Source organism: Rissa tridactyla, chromosome 3 (genome assembly GCF_028500815.1).
Source record: "Rissa tridactyla isolate bRisTri1 chromosome 3, bRisTri1.patW.cur.20221130, whole genome shotgun sequence".
In the NCBI taxonomy this organism is placed as follows: domain Eukaryota; kingdom Metazoa; phylum Chordata; class Aves; order Charadriiformes; family Laridae; genus Rissa; species Rissa tridactyla.
The window spans coordinates 17019481-17036858 of record NC_071468.1 but is presented as its reverse complement, the minus strand read 5'-3'; the positions used below and the strand labels follow the sequence as shown (position 1 = coordinate 17036858).

General features: G+C 39.2%; 1 protein-coding gene across 9 annotated transcripts in view; it reads left to right on the top strand.

The window, feature by feature from the left end:
• Positions 1–15495, top strand: part of DISP1 (dispatched RND transporter family member 1) — an 87972-nt gene extending 72477 nt beyond the window's left edge. For all 9 annotated transcript variants that reach the window (XM_054194231.1, XM_054194233.1, XM_054194234.1 and 6 more), the window contains 5 exons: positions 2873–2996; positions 5614–5741; positions 6167–6264; positions 8363–8460; positions 11840–15495. In XM_054194231.1, coding sequence (XP_054050206.1) covers positions 2873–2996; positions 5614–5741; positions 6167–6264; positions 8363–8460; positions 11840–15484 — 4093 coding nt within the window. In that variant the 3' untranslated portion in view covers positions 15485–15495. The remainder of the gene's footprint in view (positions 1–2872; positions 2997–5613; positions 5742–6166; positions 6265–8362; positions 8461–11839) is intronic.
• Positions 15496–17378: the final 1883 nt, after the last annotated feature.

Below are 17378 nucleotides of genomic sequence, written 5' to 3'. Positions count from 1 at the left end.
TGAATTGTAGAGTTTAAAACTATCCGTGTGTTAAGGTGTAGCTTAAAATGAGAAGGAAAAGTGGAGCGCTATCTCTTTCTCCATTCTACTTTTTAAGAAAGCATCTGAGGTCTTAGATCACCTTGGGGCAAATTGCTTGAAGCTGATCTTTTCATGGTATTAAATGGGTGAGATAACTATAGATTGAATTAATTAGTGTATCTCCTAAGCATTTAAAATTGTTAAAAACAGGAAGAAAAAAAAACCACCAAAAACTCGAACTTTTTTCAGGTGTGTGAAAAACAGCTGAAGGCAAGAAATTAATGAAAACTATATGCATCTTCATGGTACAAGGCAGGTTACAACGTTGTTGCCATTCTAACAACTAAATTGAATGCAGGGGGTGAAATGGCATAAAAAAGAGATTTCAGTCAGTGTCACAGTTATTGAGAATTCATCATTTAGTGCTTGAATAGTTTGGAGGAAGAAAAGAAACAATAATGTACCAGTGTAGCCATATGCCCAGATCATTGAGCAACTGTAATTAGGCATCAAAAAATTTTAAAAAAGTACTAAAGTATGTGCTTGGCACTAAGGATGTGTTTTCTGAATGTGGGTGATTCCGTGACTGAGGAATTAATTTAAATGCTTTCCTCTTGGACGTGGGCATTATCAGCAAGTGGTCACTTACACAGAATCTAAGTCAGGGCAGTGGCTTACTTTTCACAGAGAAAATAACATGTGACTGAACTAATTTCGGGCTCTTTAATGGGTGAAAAATTAAATGACTGCCATCTGTTTAGCCACTTGCGGTGGGTTGGGATCAAGGCTGGCTATAGGCAGTTTGGTTGGAGCCAGAGCCCTCAGCAGCACCAAATGATGCTCAGTCAAATCAAATTAAAACATGGTGTGGTTAGTCCTTTTTGATGTTGTAGCCCAGGTCAGCTTTGCTTATCTGAATTTCAGTATGCGATACAAGAAAGAGGACAAATTTGCAGGTGTAGGCAAGCGCTTCTGCACGTGGCTTATGAACATGTTCAACGCTTCACCTTGGACGTAGTTTCTTTTACAGCTAGTGACTGAAGAATTTAACCAATTTAAGAGCTGCTCAGCTGAGAAGGGAAGTGTAGAGACAACATGTCAGAGGGGTAAATCTAGCACTAGTGATGAGTAGGAAAATAAATCTTTTGGTTATAATTTTTATGACTTCAGAGCAAACATCTCTAATAGCCAGTCAATCTAGTACTTGGTGTTCATGAAAACATTTAGTCCTATAAATAGGAAAATTCTATTAGGTCATTTGTTTCCCTTCACTTCTACTTTGTACAATTGCTCATTTGGCAAGCTGCCCCTTTGTGATTCACTTTAATAAAAACTTACAGTTAAGATTGCTTTTCAAGCTTTTGCTAATTAACCTCTTGTGTGAGAATGCAAGAATTATTCCACATTTACCTAATGGGAAATTGAGATACACCCAGTGCTTTGGACTTCCTTGCTCCTTAAACTTGTACTTAGGCCCCTAGACCATACCTATTTCCACATAATATGGAAAGTCAGCAATAAGCTTGGTCGCTGCCATTGATTTTAGGTTAGAAAACTGTTAAGCTATTGAATTAGATAATGCGTTGCTCTCAAACTGAAAAAGAACCATAATCTTTTAAGACAGTAGAAATAAGTACAGAGAGCGCTCTGCTATAAACTTCCATGTTATGTTGCCTCTAAATTGAGGAGGAAATAAGAGTATAGATCTTCTTGACCAATATTTAGTGCGTACAGAGACTATCATTATAGAATGATTCATAGCCTATAATTATTTTTCTAATGCCTTTTAAACTGTGTGGGACAGTCTATACTCTCTTTGCTCCCAAGATTAGACAGTGTTGCCCTTGAAACAATTTAAAAATTCAAGTCTTTGCTGTAAGAAAAATTATTAAGAAATTAAGATTTCTACTTTCCGTTTTATTTTCTGATACTTCTCTGTCAATTTAACAACAATAAAAATATTTTATGAAAATTATGAAAATCAGATTTGCATATAAAAATTCTTGCACTCTTAAAATGTAGAATTAAGTAGGAGTTAAAATCCAAGGATATGTGTTATACTAGAAGACTAAACAATTAATGCTGATTAGTTTGGGAATCATGTTGCAACTCCCTCGCACCTTTGAATTTACAACAGATTTTATGGATCATTAGTATATAGGGTTTGAGTAATTTTTTTAATGACTGTTTTAAATATAGAGGAAGTGTCTTCTTTTGAGTGCTACTTTAAAATTGATTTTTCCTCTCAGATATTTTTCTTAAAGGTTAAGCTTTCAAAGTAGAAACTGATGATTTCTATCATTAATTTTTTAACAAAGCATCTATTTTCTAGTAGTCCCCAACCATGGATAATATCCATGCTAAAAGTTAAGTAAAAAGTATTTATATAAAATATGTTTAGTCTTAAACAATAGTTTTCACTGTGCATATGCTTTTTTGCATTTTTATGTGAAAACTTTTTATGTAAATTATTGCTATGGCAGTTTTAAATACTGAACATGTATTTCAGTAACCCATAGTTAATCATCTCCGTAGACGCACAAAGAAAATCTAAGATAAAGCCTGCGGTTTTGTCAGAATCCTGGGAGGGAAGAATAATAGTCTGATATGAAAAGCTTTTCTATATAAAAATAGAAAGTGGGGGGGATGGTTTTCTTACTTAAAAAAAAAAAGTGTAGAAACAAACCATTTCCTAACGGTTTCCATCAATGTGTGATAGCTAGCTTAATTTCCTAAATGTAAAACAAAGAAAAAAGGTCAGTGTTTCAACATGGTTCTTGAGAGAAATATGGATTAATCTTGTATATAACTTGTTTCTGTAACATCTTTTTCTCTGCTCCTCTCCATGTAGCTATGCTGCGCTGATAGCTGACTGGCCTGTGGTGGTCCTGGGCATGTGTACTGTGTTAATAGTGGTGTGTGCGCTGGTTGGAATATTAGTTCCAGATCTTCCAGACTTCTCCGATCCATTGCTGGTAGGTAAATATTAATCAGTTGTACTGTCAAATAAGGATTTTTGTTTGCTGGGGTTTTTTCAGTGATTCCAGTAAACAGCAGATGCAACTGCAGAAATTGACACATTTCTCTTAAATTGAGATGTGCCTAGAGGAAAACGCTGACTCTTAATGTCCCTGAAAAGGTTCCCTGTACTGTGAGTTTGTTTGGGAATCAATTTCCAGAAAGATTCAGTTGGTAGTAAGCTTGCAGAAGCAAGTTCTGTCTAATCAATCCACGAAAGAAATCATAGAATCATAGGGCTGGAAGGGACCTCTGGAGATCATCTAGTCCACCTCTCCTGCCAGAGCAGGGTCACCCAGAGCAGGTTGCACAGGAATGCGTCCAGGTGGGTTTTGAATGTCTCCAGAGACGGAGACTCCACCACCTCTCTGGGCAGCCTGTGCCAGTGCTCTGCCACCCTCAAAGTAAAGAGGTTCCTCCTCATGTTTAGGTGTTACTTCCTATGCTCAAGTTTGTGCCCGTTACCTCTTGTACTGTCCCTGGGCACCACTGAAAAGAGCCTGGCCCCATCCTCCTGACACCCACCCTTTAAGTGTTTATAAGTGTTGATAAGGTCCCCCCTCAGTCGTCTTTTTTCCAGACTGAAGAGACCCAAATCCCTCAGCCTTTCTTCATAAGAGAGACATTCCAGTCCCCTCATCATCTCGGTCACCCTTTGCTGCACCCTCTCCAGCAGTTCCCTGTCCTTCTTGAACCGGGAAGCCCAGAACTGGACACAGTACTCCAGGTGCAGCCTCACCAGGGCAGAGCAGAGGGGGAGGATGACCTCCCTCGACCTGCTGGCCACACTCTTCTTGATGCACCCCAGGATGCCATTGGCTTTTTTGGCCACGAGGGCACATTGCTGGCTCATGGTCATCCTGTTGTCCACCAGGACTCCCAGGTCTCTTTCAGCTGAGCTGCTCTCCAGCAGGTCAGCCCCCAACCTGTACTGGTGCATGGGGTTATTCCTCCCCAGGTGCAGCACCCTACACTTGCCCTTGTTGAATTTCACAAGGTTCCTCTTTGCCCAGATCTCCAACCTGTCCAGGTCTCTCTGTATGGCGGCACAACCTTCTGGTGTGTCAGCCACGCCCCCCCAGCTTTGTGTCATCGGCAAACTCACTGAGGGTGCACTCTATCCCCTCGTCCAGGTCATTGATGAATAGATTCAAGAGGACTGGATCCAGTACTGACCCCTGGGGAACACCACTCGTCACTGACCTCCAACTGGACTCTGTGCCCCTAATCACGACCCTCTGAGCTCTGTCTTTCAACCAGTTATCTATCCACCTTACTGTCCATTCATCAAGCCCACTCTTCCTAAGCTTCCCTATGAGGATGCTGTGGGAGACCATGACGAACGCCTTGCTTAAGTCAAGGTAGACCACAGCTACTGCCCTCCCCTCATCTATCCATCCAGTCATGCCATCATAGAAGGCTATCAGATTAGTCAGACATGATTTCCCCTTGGTGGATCCATGTTGAGTACTTCTGATAGCTTGCTTTTCCTCCACATGCCTTGAGATGCCGCCCAGAACGAGCTGTTCCATCATCTTTCCAGGGATGGAGGTGAGGCTGACCGGCCTGTAGTTGATGAGCTGGTAAAGAGCCTTGTAATTCCTCTAATTAAAAAAAAAAAAAAAAATATGTATTAAATCTTGACGTAGGGGCAGCTAATGGTAATACAAAGATGCAGTTGCCATCAGAGAGTGTTATCCACTAGTTTAAATTCCTTCTGCATTTTGCTATTGAAAGCTCATTTGTCCTTCAGCAGAACTGCTGTACATTGAATAATGTAAATTCATCCCAGTTTTAGATGTACAGCAGAGCACAACACACACCATACATTCTAAATCAGGTTTCAAACACTGAGGGCCAGGCTCTGTTAAAGGAAAGGGGATTCTGGGGATGGAGCAATATCCATATTGAAAGACTGAAAGTAATTTTTGTCAGATTCTATTAAATATTGCGCTCATTTCTTTCTTTTCATGAGCTAACTTACCCCTGAGTAGCTTTCAGGACTTTTATTGAAAATATTGTATTTCATTATTATCCTCAAATAAAAATATACTGTTCCTGTAAGTTGTTACTGTTTATATTATAGTAGCATTTGTTGGTATATGTCCATATGTAATGTATATTTCTTGAAAACAGACAAATTATTAAAATTGTTTCAAAGTCACTTTCAAAATTATTTAAAGATTTGCCTTATTCTTGGAGAAATAGAGAAGAAATACTTGGGTGGGTTTTAGTCATATTTAATCAGTAAAGAGTGATAACTGAAATACAGAAAAGGACTTTGTAGAACACCTTTGCTCTGAAAACTAAGTGTTGAATGTTTGATAGACAAGATTATCATCGCTTCTCAGGGAGAGAAGTAGTACGTGCAAGAATTCTTAATCCCTTGTCACTCTATACAGTTGGTCATTATTTTGTCTGATCTGTCATAAAGCATTTTACCTTTAAAAGTAGATGCCTGGAGAAACTATGCTTCTTAATGAAAACTATCCATCACTTTGATCATGTTTCCACTTTTCTGTTTGAGCTAAAGAAAGGAAAGTATTAATGGAATTTTGTGATGCTCTGTCTTAGGGCTTTGAACCAAGAGGGACAGCCATAGGACAGAGATTGGTCACATGGAACAATATGGTGAAAAACACAGGGTACAAAGCAACGCTTGCAAATTATCCTTTCAAATATGCAGATGAGCAAGCTAAAAGGTATGTATTAAAAATGCATTTTATTTTATTGGGGGATTTTTCTGTGTACATAGCACTTGCTTTAATACCCCTTGAAGTTAATGTTTATACTGCCACTGATTTCATATAAATATCGAACTGGTCTACAATTCTTAAGGCATAGAACTAGAACTAGAGATTTCCCATCATAAACTCTTTAAAAGAAATCAGAATTTAATTATCTTTTGAATTGTGGGTATTTTCAGTATTGGTCTCAATGTAGTTTCCTTTGAAGTCTCTAATAACAAAAAAATCAATGAATGTTTCAGTTTTTGAATACCAAAGTCACATCGGTAAAAATATATGTTTTTTCATATGTAAGAGCTATTAAGGTGCGTGGCTTGTTTGGATACTCCTTTTAACAGTCTCTTTGCTATGGTAAGGTAAAACTCTTTATTCTGTTTTAGTCATCAAGATGACAGATGGTCAGACGATCACTATGAAAGAGAGAAGAGGCAAGCAGACTGGAACTTCCACAAGGATACCTTTTTCTGCGATATTCCAAGTAAGTGGAGAAATGATGTAAGGAAGACTAAAACCTTCTGCCAGTTCAATGATTTCTGAGCTCTTCTGTATATTGTGTGCCTTATTAGGAAAATATTTTTTCTTAGTATATTCACGGTAAGCACCTTCTTTCTGTGTGCAGAAGTTTTTGAAGAAATTGGGCTGAAATGCTGTGTTCTATTGGTTCTTCCTAGGAAGCAACTGTATTTACTTGAAGTGCTTCCTTTAAGTAGTTCCATTTCCTATAAAGATTTTTATTAGTTATTGGGAATGCCAATGGCTGTAAAAGCAGTGTTTTGTGTATGACTATAGAGGTAACCCTTAATTCATACTAGGGAAGAAGTTGTGTTTTATCTGTGCCATTAACTGAACTCTAAAAAAAAAACCTAATTCAAAATACTTTTCCTGTATGTGTCCTAAAAGACATCTGTAGGTGATACCTTGTCTAGAATTTAGGGGTTTGTTTGAGGAAGGGGAAAAAATAAATAAAACAAAACACAAAAACCCCACCCAGACCACACCACCCCCCAAACAAAACACCCCTCTCAAAGAAACAAAAATAAAGAAACAAACCCGCCTTAAGTACTGAAAGCTTATGAAACTGTCTAGGTTAAACGAGAGGACAGAAAAGACAAAGAAGTCTTTATTGACTTGTTACAAGGCATACTGCAAAACTTTGATAAGTCCCGTTCTGGCAGAGAGCACACATTAGCAGACGTAGATCTTGCCTTTAGTCATATAATGGCCTGGGCTCTTTTGCAGCTACTTCAATATGTGAGGACTGATAACAGAGCACAAAAACATAATTGTGAAATTATTTGTTTATATTACTTGATCTGAGAGAGCAATGACCAGTAAAAACTGGGGTGAAAAACAGATTATTTTTTTTTTATTATTTGTTTTCTAATTACGTTATGGTTTTACATCTTGGTGAGAGGATGTGAGCAAGGTCGTCATTTCTGCTCCTGTGAGCAGAACCAAATTAGACCGAGCAGATCTTGCGTAAGGAAGAGGAAATGTACTCAAAACTCTACTGGGCATCACTGCAGCTTGAAGCAGAACTAACTCCTCTTATCCTGCCCGCTGTTTCTGCATATTCGCACTGCCATTCTTTCCACTGCCATTTCTGCATAGTCTCAGTTGTGGCAGTCATGAAGGAATTGCGCTTCTATGGGAAAGCCAGTCTCATTATGTAAAGAAAACAGTTGATTTCCTCTTGACCCATATTTGTCATTCCTGGTGTCCTTCTTTGTCTGCTTCAGGATCAGCAGATTTCAGTTTCCTTGATCCTAAGGCACGGTCAGAAATCATAAAGCGCTAGCCCTGGGTCTTTTCATTACAATCATGTGAAGGGCAAAAATTCTACACATTCACAGCAGTGGGAAACGTGGCTTTTGGAATGTTGTAATTAATGTGATAATGTTTCTTAACCCAAATTACCATATTGCATTATGCAGTACCATATATTTGTGCTTGTATGTTTTCTTTGTTAGCTATGCATAAAGATCTCACTACCACGAAGTAATTATTTTCTTTCCTAAAAGCTGTATTCTAATAAATGTGATTTAATTGGTAATTTAAACTGTATGTGTCTAAACTGTAGAATTCTTAAAAATGGCCTCAAGGATATCACAACAATTTCCATTGCAGTCATTTGCTTCTAAAGCAAAAACGTTCTTGTAGAAACAGCTTTATAATTATTATTTATATTCTGAAATGACTTACTAAATCAGCCTTTGATTACTATTATCTGTGCACTGCCATTATGCTGTAAGAAGAATTCCATAGTTTGCTGATTAGATCTTTTGATTTTTATTTGTTTGTCATATTTCAGAAGATAGTTTGCTTGAATGGAAGTCTGTAGAGCTTCTAAGTGGTATATAATATTCAAGATGCCTATTTACTGTAAGCAGTTTAAGGAAACTGAAGCTTTAATGTGGACTGAGTCTTACAGATAAATAGCTCATCTTGAAAAGGAGGTGGATTCCCATAACACGACAAAGATTTAATCTGTGTCATTTGAACGGTGAGATTTTGCCTCAGTCTTTGATACCAGACACCCCCAAATAATCTATAAAACTCCCCTCGTGTAATTTCAGGTGATCGCTATTCACGAGTGGTGTTTACATCAACAGAAGGAGAGAATTTATGGAATTTGAATGCAATTAAGTCAATGTGCAATGTAGATAACTTGAGGGTAAGTAAAGATGGCATTTAATTTGTTTAACTTGCAGATATGAAGCATACATTTAAAAACTTTGTTTTGGTGCCCGTTGCCATCCAGTAGCATATAAGAGGACTTCACATTGTTCACATCCTTTTCAAATGGTCAGTCAGCATGCAGACAGAGTTAAAAAACAACTTTGAATTTGTACAATCAGATTATATAGGGGAGTTTATTTGGTTGTGCTTACAATACCATCCAGAATTGGGTGGAGGAGGGTTGTTGAAGATACTGTTTCTATGGATCTTTTTTGTAATTTAGGTATTTACTTAAGAATATAGTAATCAAACATCTCAGCTGAGCAGAATGACAGTGCATCATGATAGCAGCATTGATTTTTAGCTAGTTAGTAGTCAAAACAAATTAATATGGTTAGGTTTTGCAATTATTGCTTCTCTGTATATGTAAATTTATAATAAAAATTAGATACTCAGGGCTCAGAAAGGGATGAAGCTTTCTTCATTTTTTTTAAATGCTTATTACTTAAAAGTAGCATGTGTAAATGATTCTAACACTAGCAATTTCCAAGCACTTCTAAAACTTTTTGAAGTCATGAAGTACTGCAATATGCCCCACTTGTGCATGCTAGGTTCTGCTAGCCGCCAGTCCCTAGAGAGGATGCTGACTTGCACTGCAGCTATCGGAAGAAATTGATGACTTTAGTGACCTTCTGGTCTTACAGACTCTCTTCTGGCTGTAGGTTTTGTTCCTGAATTCATGCTTGTTTAGGGACACGATTCTGTTTAAGTAAGTGGCAAAGCTTTCTCTATTCAAAGACAGGAAAATCGGGCGCTATTTTCTGGAAATGCAAACGTTAGAATTTATGTATTTTTCTGATGAGCAGGATTTCAGCACCAATTACTATTTGCTTTAGTATGAGCTAACAGTATATCCCCTATGTGTTAATTGTATTCCCATCTGCTTGTAACTACTTCAAATATGTGTTTTACTGACACTTAGGGGCTCCATCCTGCAGCTGCTCAGCATATGGTAGTCCCATAATCTTCATTGAGACATTATAAACAAAACAGCTATAGGAGGTGTTCAAATTTTTTACTACTTGGATAAGAAGAGCCCTTTCTTTCACCTGTTAATTGCAGAATATTTTCCCTATGAACCATAAACAGTTATTTTATAAACTTCAAAGGCTGTAAATGATCTCCTCAGACTGCTTCCCCAAAACCGCGTGTTTGTGATTCTCTGTCACTGTGTAGATCCATTTGGGTAAAGCTGCCCTTGGATACAGCATGTGCGCAGGTTGCACAGCTTAGTTTCCTCCCTTGTTCCAAAATAAATGAAAATGTTGCCAGTGGCAGACCAAATCTGGCAACAGCAAAATGGCCTTTTCAGTTCCTTTGGATCACCAACAAAGCTCAATGCTACGATATATTATTTTTTTATGTAGTATTTTAATGAGCTATCCGGAGCTAAATTTTGTATTTTAATTTCTAATTTCCAGCTGCCAGCTCATGTTACTTTATCTTTGGCAACAGTTACCAGTGAATGTTTATGGCCTGCAGCAAGTGTTGAAGAACAGCATATAAACCTCATTGTCCCATCTTGAACTTGAATACATAGAGAAGACAATACAATCCTTTCCTCCCAATTTGCCTATTATATCCTCATAGGATTAACCTGGAGATGTGCCATGAAAAATACAGATATGCTATTCCAGTGCTTCCTTTTATTTAGTAGGTTGTTCAGTTTTTCCTGAGTTTGCATGCGTGAGTGTTTTTATCTGGAAACAATCAAATGTGAATTATCCTGGTTTTTTGGAATGCCAGTTTGTTATTGTTGAGAAACTGGTTGACAAAATTAAATCCATATTAAAGCTTCTATAACCGCCATGAGAATCCCCAAGTGCAGTTTTTTGTCTGCATTATAAAGGATGGCTAATAATAAACCCGTGCAATTTTGCTTTAAACAAAAAAAAAGCCAAGTGTTAGAATTCAGATCACCTAAATTTAAAATATATATAGGTAGCGGTTTCAGAGACCAATCGTGTAAACTCTTAAGCACATGGCTTTATTAATGTGACTGTATTAACACACGTTCATTCTATGTAATTTGATTAAGACTGAAATTTTACATATATCTAAGTATTTGAAGGATTAATTCTAATTTGTCATGTATAACAAGATAGCAGTTCTGGCTTTTAAGAGATATTCCCGGTGCTCGATCAAGATTGAGTTTTCCCAACTTGAGACAATTTCCCTGATCTGCCCTTGTTACTTAAGAGCTTCGATGCTGTTTTAGAGATACTTTCAGTTTTGCCTATGGTGATTTAGCTAAGTCATGCTCTTGCTGGTACTAAATCTGGAATATTGCTGAACTATTGCTGCTGAGCTAAATCTGGAATATTCTTGAAGTGAAAGAAGAGTGTCCACATAAGGGATTAACACTTATTTAGCTAAGGAAATTCCTGGACCAAAATGTTAAAATTGCTATCGTTTTTGTAAAGCTCTGTTAGGAGTTCCTAGGCTTTGGGCAGTCACTTGAGGTGACAAGAGCGGTCCTCCCCCATAACCCCGCTCTGTGCCCCGTCTGCGCATGCCACTGGTCCCTGCTTGTCCCTGTGACTTCTCTGGCCTTGCTGCTGCTGCATCTTTCTCCACTCTACTCCCAAGTCAACTCTTGGGACTTTGTCCCACAGCGGGTGCAGCGTTCGGAGGCATGGCTGCTGTCTCTGTGCAGTGGGGCTTATTTTGGGGTGCTTCTTGCTACAGCGGCATTACCTTGTGGTTGTGCCTTGGAAGTCCTGCATGACTCAGGGACAGGCGGTGCCTGGGTGGCAGGCTGACCTGGTTGGGGGAAATGTCTGTCAGCTGCACAAGAGCTAAAAAAGACTCAAAGTGAGGATTGTAGAAGAGAGGTCAGATGATGGAAGACATCGTAAATCTGCCACAGCCTTTCTTTCTGGATGGTAAGTCCCTGCCTCTCCTAGGAACTGCAGTATGTGATTCCAAGCAGAATGAAACGTCATTGATGTGTGGCTGATTGTTTATTTTCAGGACTATAGTGTGAGCTGATAGAAGAGAGTTAACAGTCCTCAGCCTGGGAAAAAACCTCAGTGCATCTTCAAACAATAGAATTACAATATTCTTAATGTTTCTGCCAATTTTATACCGCTGTGAGAAGTCAGTGTACTGAGTTACTGCTGGTTTAGTCTGCTGCATGCTAGAGGATGCTGATCAAAAACAATGCATGTGGAAATAAGAATTTAAAATGCTAACACAGAAGGACCGTAAGCGGAATTTTCATCACTTTGGGGTTTTTTTGTGGGTGAATGTTTCTAATAATTCAGACTATTACTTTAAACTGGAATTTTTTTGCCCTGCCTGTCTCTATACAGATCAGATCCCATTCCCAGTTTGGTGATCTCTGCCAGAGAGCCACTGCTGCTTCGTGCTGTCCCAGCTGGACACTGGGCAACTATATTGCTATTCTAAACAACAGGTCATCGTGTCAAAAAATTGTAGAACGGGATGTCTCTCACACCCTAAAGCTGCTTCGCACATGTGCCAAATACTACTACAACGGAACCCTGGGGCCAGACTGCTGGGATATGAATGCCAAAAGGAAGGACCAACTCAAGTGTACAAACGTGCCTCGCAAATGTACCAAGTACAACGCTGTTTACCAGATCCTTCACTATCTAGTGGACAAGGATTTTCTAAGCCCAAAGACAGCTGACTATGTCTTACCAGCTTTAAAATACAGCATGCTCTTCTCTCCTACTGAGAAAGGGGAAAGCATGATGAGTATTTACCTGGATAACTTTGAGAACTGGAATGCTTCTGATGGTGTAACAACCGTCACAGGGATTGAGTTTGGAATAAAACATAGATTGTTTCAAGATTACCTGTTGATGGATACCGTGTATCCTGCCATAGCCATTGTAATTGTTTTATTAGTTATGTGTGTATACACGAAGTCCATGTTTATCACGCTGATGACTATGTTTGCAATAATTAGTTCCTTGATTATTTCTTATTTTCTCTATCGGGTAGTATTTAATTTCGAGTTCTTTCCATTCATGAATCTCACTGCATTGATTATTCTTGTTGGGATCGGAGCAGATGATGCTTTTGTCTTATGTGACGTTTGGAACTACACAAAATTTGATAAACCTCATGCTGGAACCTCTGAGACAGTGAGCATCACATTGCAGCATGCTGCTCTTTCCATGTTTGTCACAAGTTTTACTACCGCTGCTGCCTTCTATGCTAATTATGTCAGCAATATCACAGCAATCAGGTGTTTTGGTGTTTATGCTGGCACTGCCATTTTGGTGAATTATGTTTTGATGGTTACATGGCTACCTGCTGTAGTTGTATTACATGAACGATACCTTCTCAATATTTTCACTTGCTTTAAGAAACCTCAGCAGAGGGTATACAGCAACAAAAACTGCTGGACAGTGTTGTGCCAAATGTTCCACAAGGTTATTTTTGCAGTCTCAGAAGCATCCAGGATATTTTTTGAGAAGGTTTTGCCATGCATTGTTATCAAATTTCGATATATTTGGCTTTTCTGGTTCCTTGCCTTAACAATTGGTGGAGCATATATTGTGTGTGTAAATCCAAAGATGAAACTGCCATCACTGGAGCTCTCTGAGTTTCAGGTATTTAGGTCTTCTCACCCATTTGAACGATATGATGCAGAATACAAAAAGCTTTTTATGTTTGAACGTGTCCACCATGGAGAAGAGCTCCACATGCCAATTACAGTCATCTGGGGTGTCACACCTGAGGATAATGGCGACCCTTTAAACCCTAAAAGTAAAGGAAAGCTGCAACTAGATAGCAGTTTTAATATCGCTAGCCCAGCTTCACAGGTTTGGATTTTACGTTTCTGTCAGAAGTTAAGAAATCAAACATTTTATTATCAGACTGAAGAACAAGACTTCACAAGTTGCTTTATTGAAACATTTAAGCAGTGGATGGAAAATCAAGACTGTGATGAGCCATCTCTTTATCCCTGCTGCAGCCACTGGAGCTTTCCATACAAACAAGAAGTTTTTGAATTATGTATCAAGAGAGCTATAATGGAGCTAGAAAGAAGCACAGGGTACCATTTAGATAGTAAAACCCCAGGGCCTCGCTTTGACCTAAATGACACCATCAGGGCGGTGGTGTTGGAGTTCCAAAGCACCTACCTCTTCACGTTGGCTTACGAGAAAATGCATCAGTTCTACAAAGAGGTGGACTCTTGGATTTCAAGTGAGCTTAGTTCTGCTCCTGAAGGTCTTAGCAATGGTTGGTTTGTGAGTAACCTTGAGTTTTATGACCTTCAGGACAGTCTTTCTGATGGTACTCTCATTGCCATGGGTCTTTCAGTTGCTGTTGCATTTAGTGTAATGCTTCTTACAACTTGGAATATAATTATAAGCCTTTATGCAATAGTTTCAATAGCTGGAACTATTTTTGTCACTGTAGGTTCACTGGTCCTTCTTGGATGGGAGCTAAATGTTTTAGAATCTGTCACTATTTCGGTGGCTGTTGGCTTGTCTGTAGACTTTGCTGTTCATTATGGAGTGGCTTATCGCTTAGCCCCTGACCCTGACCGAGAGGGAAAAGTAATTTTTTCTTTAAGCCGTATGGGTTCTGCTATTGCAATGGCTGCATTGACTACATTTGTAGCTGGAGCAATGATGATGCCCTCTACAGTGTTGGCATACACGCAGCTTGGTACTTTTATGATGCTTATAATGTGCATTAGTTGGGCTTTTGCAACATTCTTCTTCCAGTGCATGTGCCGATGCCTTGGACCCCAGGGCACTTGTGGCCAGATCCCACTACCAAAAAAATTGTGGTGCAATGCCTTTTCTCAGACTTTTTCAGGAGCCCAAGGGGGCAGAGGTCAAAATAAATCACATTCTGTTAGCAAATATCAGCTGGACTCCAGAAGCCAAAAACCAGAAATGGAGCATGAGCACTATGAGCTCGAGCCTCTGGCGTCACAGACAGGTATCTGTAACCCTGCAGAGAAAGTGACTTACGAAGAAACTCATATCTGCTCAGAGCTCTTCAGCAGCAGGCCCCAAAACACGTGTGTGCCTATGCATTCAGCTTACAATAGTGAAGTGAGTAAAAGCATAAAAAACATTGCTAGTTCAGCTGTGCTACAGACGTCTATTGACCAACACGCCATATGCCCCATTTTCTCTCAGAACAGGCAGTGTAGCTGTACGGATGCATATAAGCAAGTGGCAGTGAAGTGGAGTCCGCACTCATGTCAACAGTTGAGCGATACCTTCTGTTACCAGTGTTCTCCTTCGTCGGGAACTGTACCGATCCAAAGCTCTGTAGCTCCTATAAATGCTTTACAGCAAGCCGCCGAAGGTTACGTGCACCCAGTCCCACATGTCCTCCACTGCAGTTGCCTTCAAGGAAGGCTCAAAAGAACGATGACGCAGAACTCCCTGCCGAAAAATTTTTTCTTCCAGTCTGTGCAACAGTTTCAGGCACATCAAAGAATAAATAGGACAGATTCACACGCTCATCAAAACCCAGAGGAAAACGTAAGAACTGTTCCAAAGGTGATGAGCTCCTCACAGTTTCTCTGCCGAAACGTAGGACCTCTACTAGTGCATTGCTCCGAATGTGAGAACAGTGTCTCAAATAACCAAAAGGGATTCTGTCAGCAGACAGACAAGTGTGATGAAAAGGGTGGTACAGAAGCGAACGGGGTTGAAACCAAGAAAGCCTCTCTATCAAAGCAGAAAAAGAAAGCGGAGAGCAAGATAGATCAGCGTTCTTTGCAGAACGACCAGGTTTTGAAGGCTGACCAAAATGATAAAAAACATCTGCTGAATAGGTCAGTGAGAGAGGCTCGCTATGAGGGTTGCCGTGAAAATTCACACTGTTGTAGCAAGGCTATCGCAGTGAAGTGCAATTCTGTTGACTGTCGAATGCCAAACATCGAAGCCAATGTGCCTCCTATGTTAATGCGCCCAGAACTTTCCAATGAAAGTTTGTTAATAAAAACACTATAATAAATCGTTAATTTGGCAATCCTGTGTCTTTCTTTTGAAAGTTAAGTTTAAAACACTAAAAAGGAAAGTCCTGAATAAATATGAATTATAATTTGCGTTTTGGAATGAAAAATGTATTTTATAGAACAGTAACATTTATACATTTCATAAAGCCATTACATGTAGTAAAACCTGATGTTGTCCAGAATGTTTTTTTGCTGTAACTCATAAGACAGATTATACTCAATTTAGTTTTTGTCCCAGGGCATTAGAGTTTGAACCCTCTTTATAAACCATCTCAAGAAATAAAGCGTTACGAAGAAACTCTCCCTTTTCTGCAGGCAGGGCTTGTGAGATTGATAACGGCTGGGGTGGGATGAGATTGCCACCGTTTTCGGAGTGCATCATTTAGCTCGACTGCTGCTTTGGCAGCCTTATGTGCACCTTCAGCAGTGGCAGGACTATAACTGTGCTCATTCAGAATTGTCCAAAAGACCAGCTCTGCAGGGCAGCCTGTTTTCAGAATATTTTTAACTATTTATCCTAACAAAATCTAAAGAAAAGCTCTTGGAGGTCGACAGCGCTTGCACTGCCATTGTTGCCTATCTGTGTATATAGTCCAGTAAAACATTTAAACTGCTCTTTCTGGCAGTTACTGTATAGAGTTACCATTAAATACCAGAGAATACAGGTGGAAACAATAGCAAGCAAACATTGTTTACTTCTCAGTGATGACAAAAAAAGTATAATTCATGTGTGTGACATATGCTTATACTCATATGTATGTGTATAAAATCAGGAGTTACAAAATTGGGCATGGAGTGCCTTGCAAGACCGAACTTTTTCCCACGAAGTATGGAAATTAGAACTAAATCTACTGTGGAGAAAGGCATAGTTAATGCCCATGTTCTAGACTTACCGTCAGTAGTATCAGATTAAATCAATTCAAAAGGCTGAAACACATAAATTAAAATATTGCCCTCAGTCTTCTTACCCAGAGAAGTTCCACGATGTAGTTAGAAATAACTGAACTAAACCATGTAACCGAGACATTGGATTTCAGGCATTGTATTTGTGTAACTACAGGGTTTAGTCAAATGACAGCTATGGTTTGGTCATGGGAATACTTGCTGGTCTCATCATTCAGGGAGAGTGGATCTGAGAGCTGGAACTGTGTAGTATGTCATAATTGCTATGCACCTTAATGACAAATCTCGCTTGATATAATCATTTGGTTATGCTGATTACGTTGATTTACTATACACAGATAAGAGAAGATAGATTTCATGGACTGATGTGATATCATGTATTTGGTGTGTCATCAATCACTGGAGGAAGAGCCTGGCTTTTTCTGTTCTAATGTTCATGTTGAAGGGACGTAGAAGATCAGTATCGTGTGACAAACCGCTTTGGTTTTTCTGGGAATAGTGGTGTTAGTGCTTGTATATCCCAGGGTCTGGAACAGAATAAGCGGTTGAACTCCACAGAAAAAGCTAAAATGGTTTTACATGGTTTCAGAAGAATAGCATTCTTTCTGAGATATAAAATAAAACTCGCTTTTCATTCTTTTAAAACTCGTAACTCAATTTAGAGCCAGATTCTTTCTAAATGTTTGTAATGAGAGCAATTCAAGGATTTTCTGTGCACCATAGAGGCCATTAATTATAAAGAGCTAAGACTTGCAGTGCTAGCCATCTAAAGAAATTAAAAGGGCTAGCAAATAAATTGGGCTGTTGCTATTGTCCAGCTTTCTTCCTGACCACTGCACCTGCTTGAGCACAGTTTCTGTGAGGGGTATATGTAACACGCGAAGCCATAAATCGTCCCGAAATAAAAACAATGTTGTGGTAGTTTAATTGACCTGCAGTCAGACCTTGCCAAAGCAGTGTGTAATGCTTATGTAGTGCCTGTCACA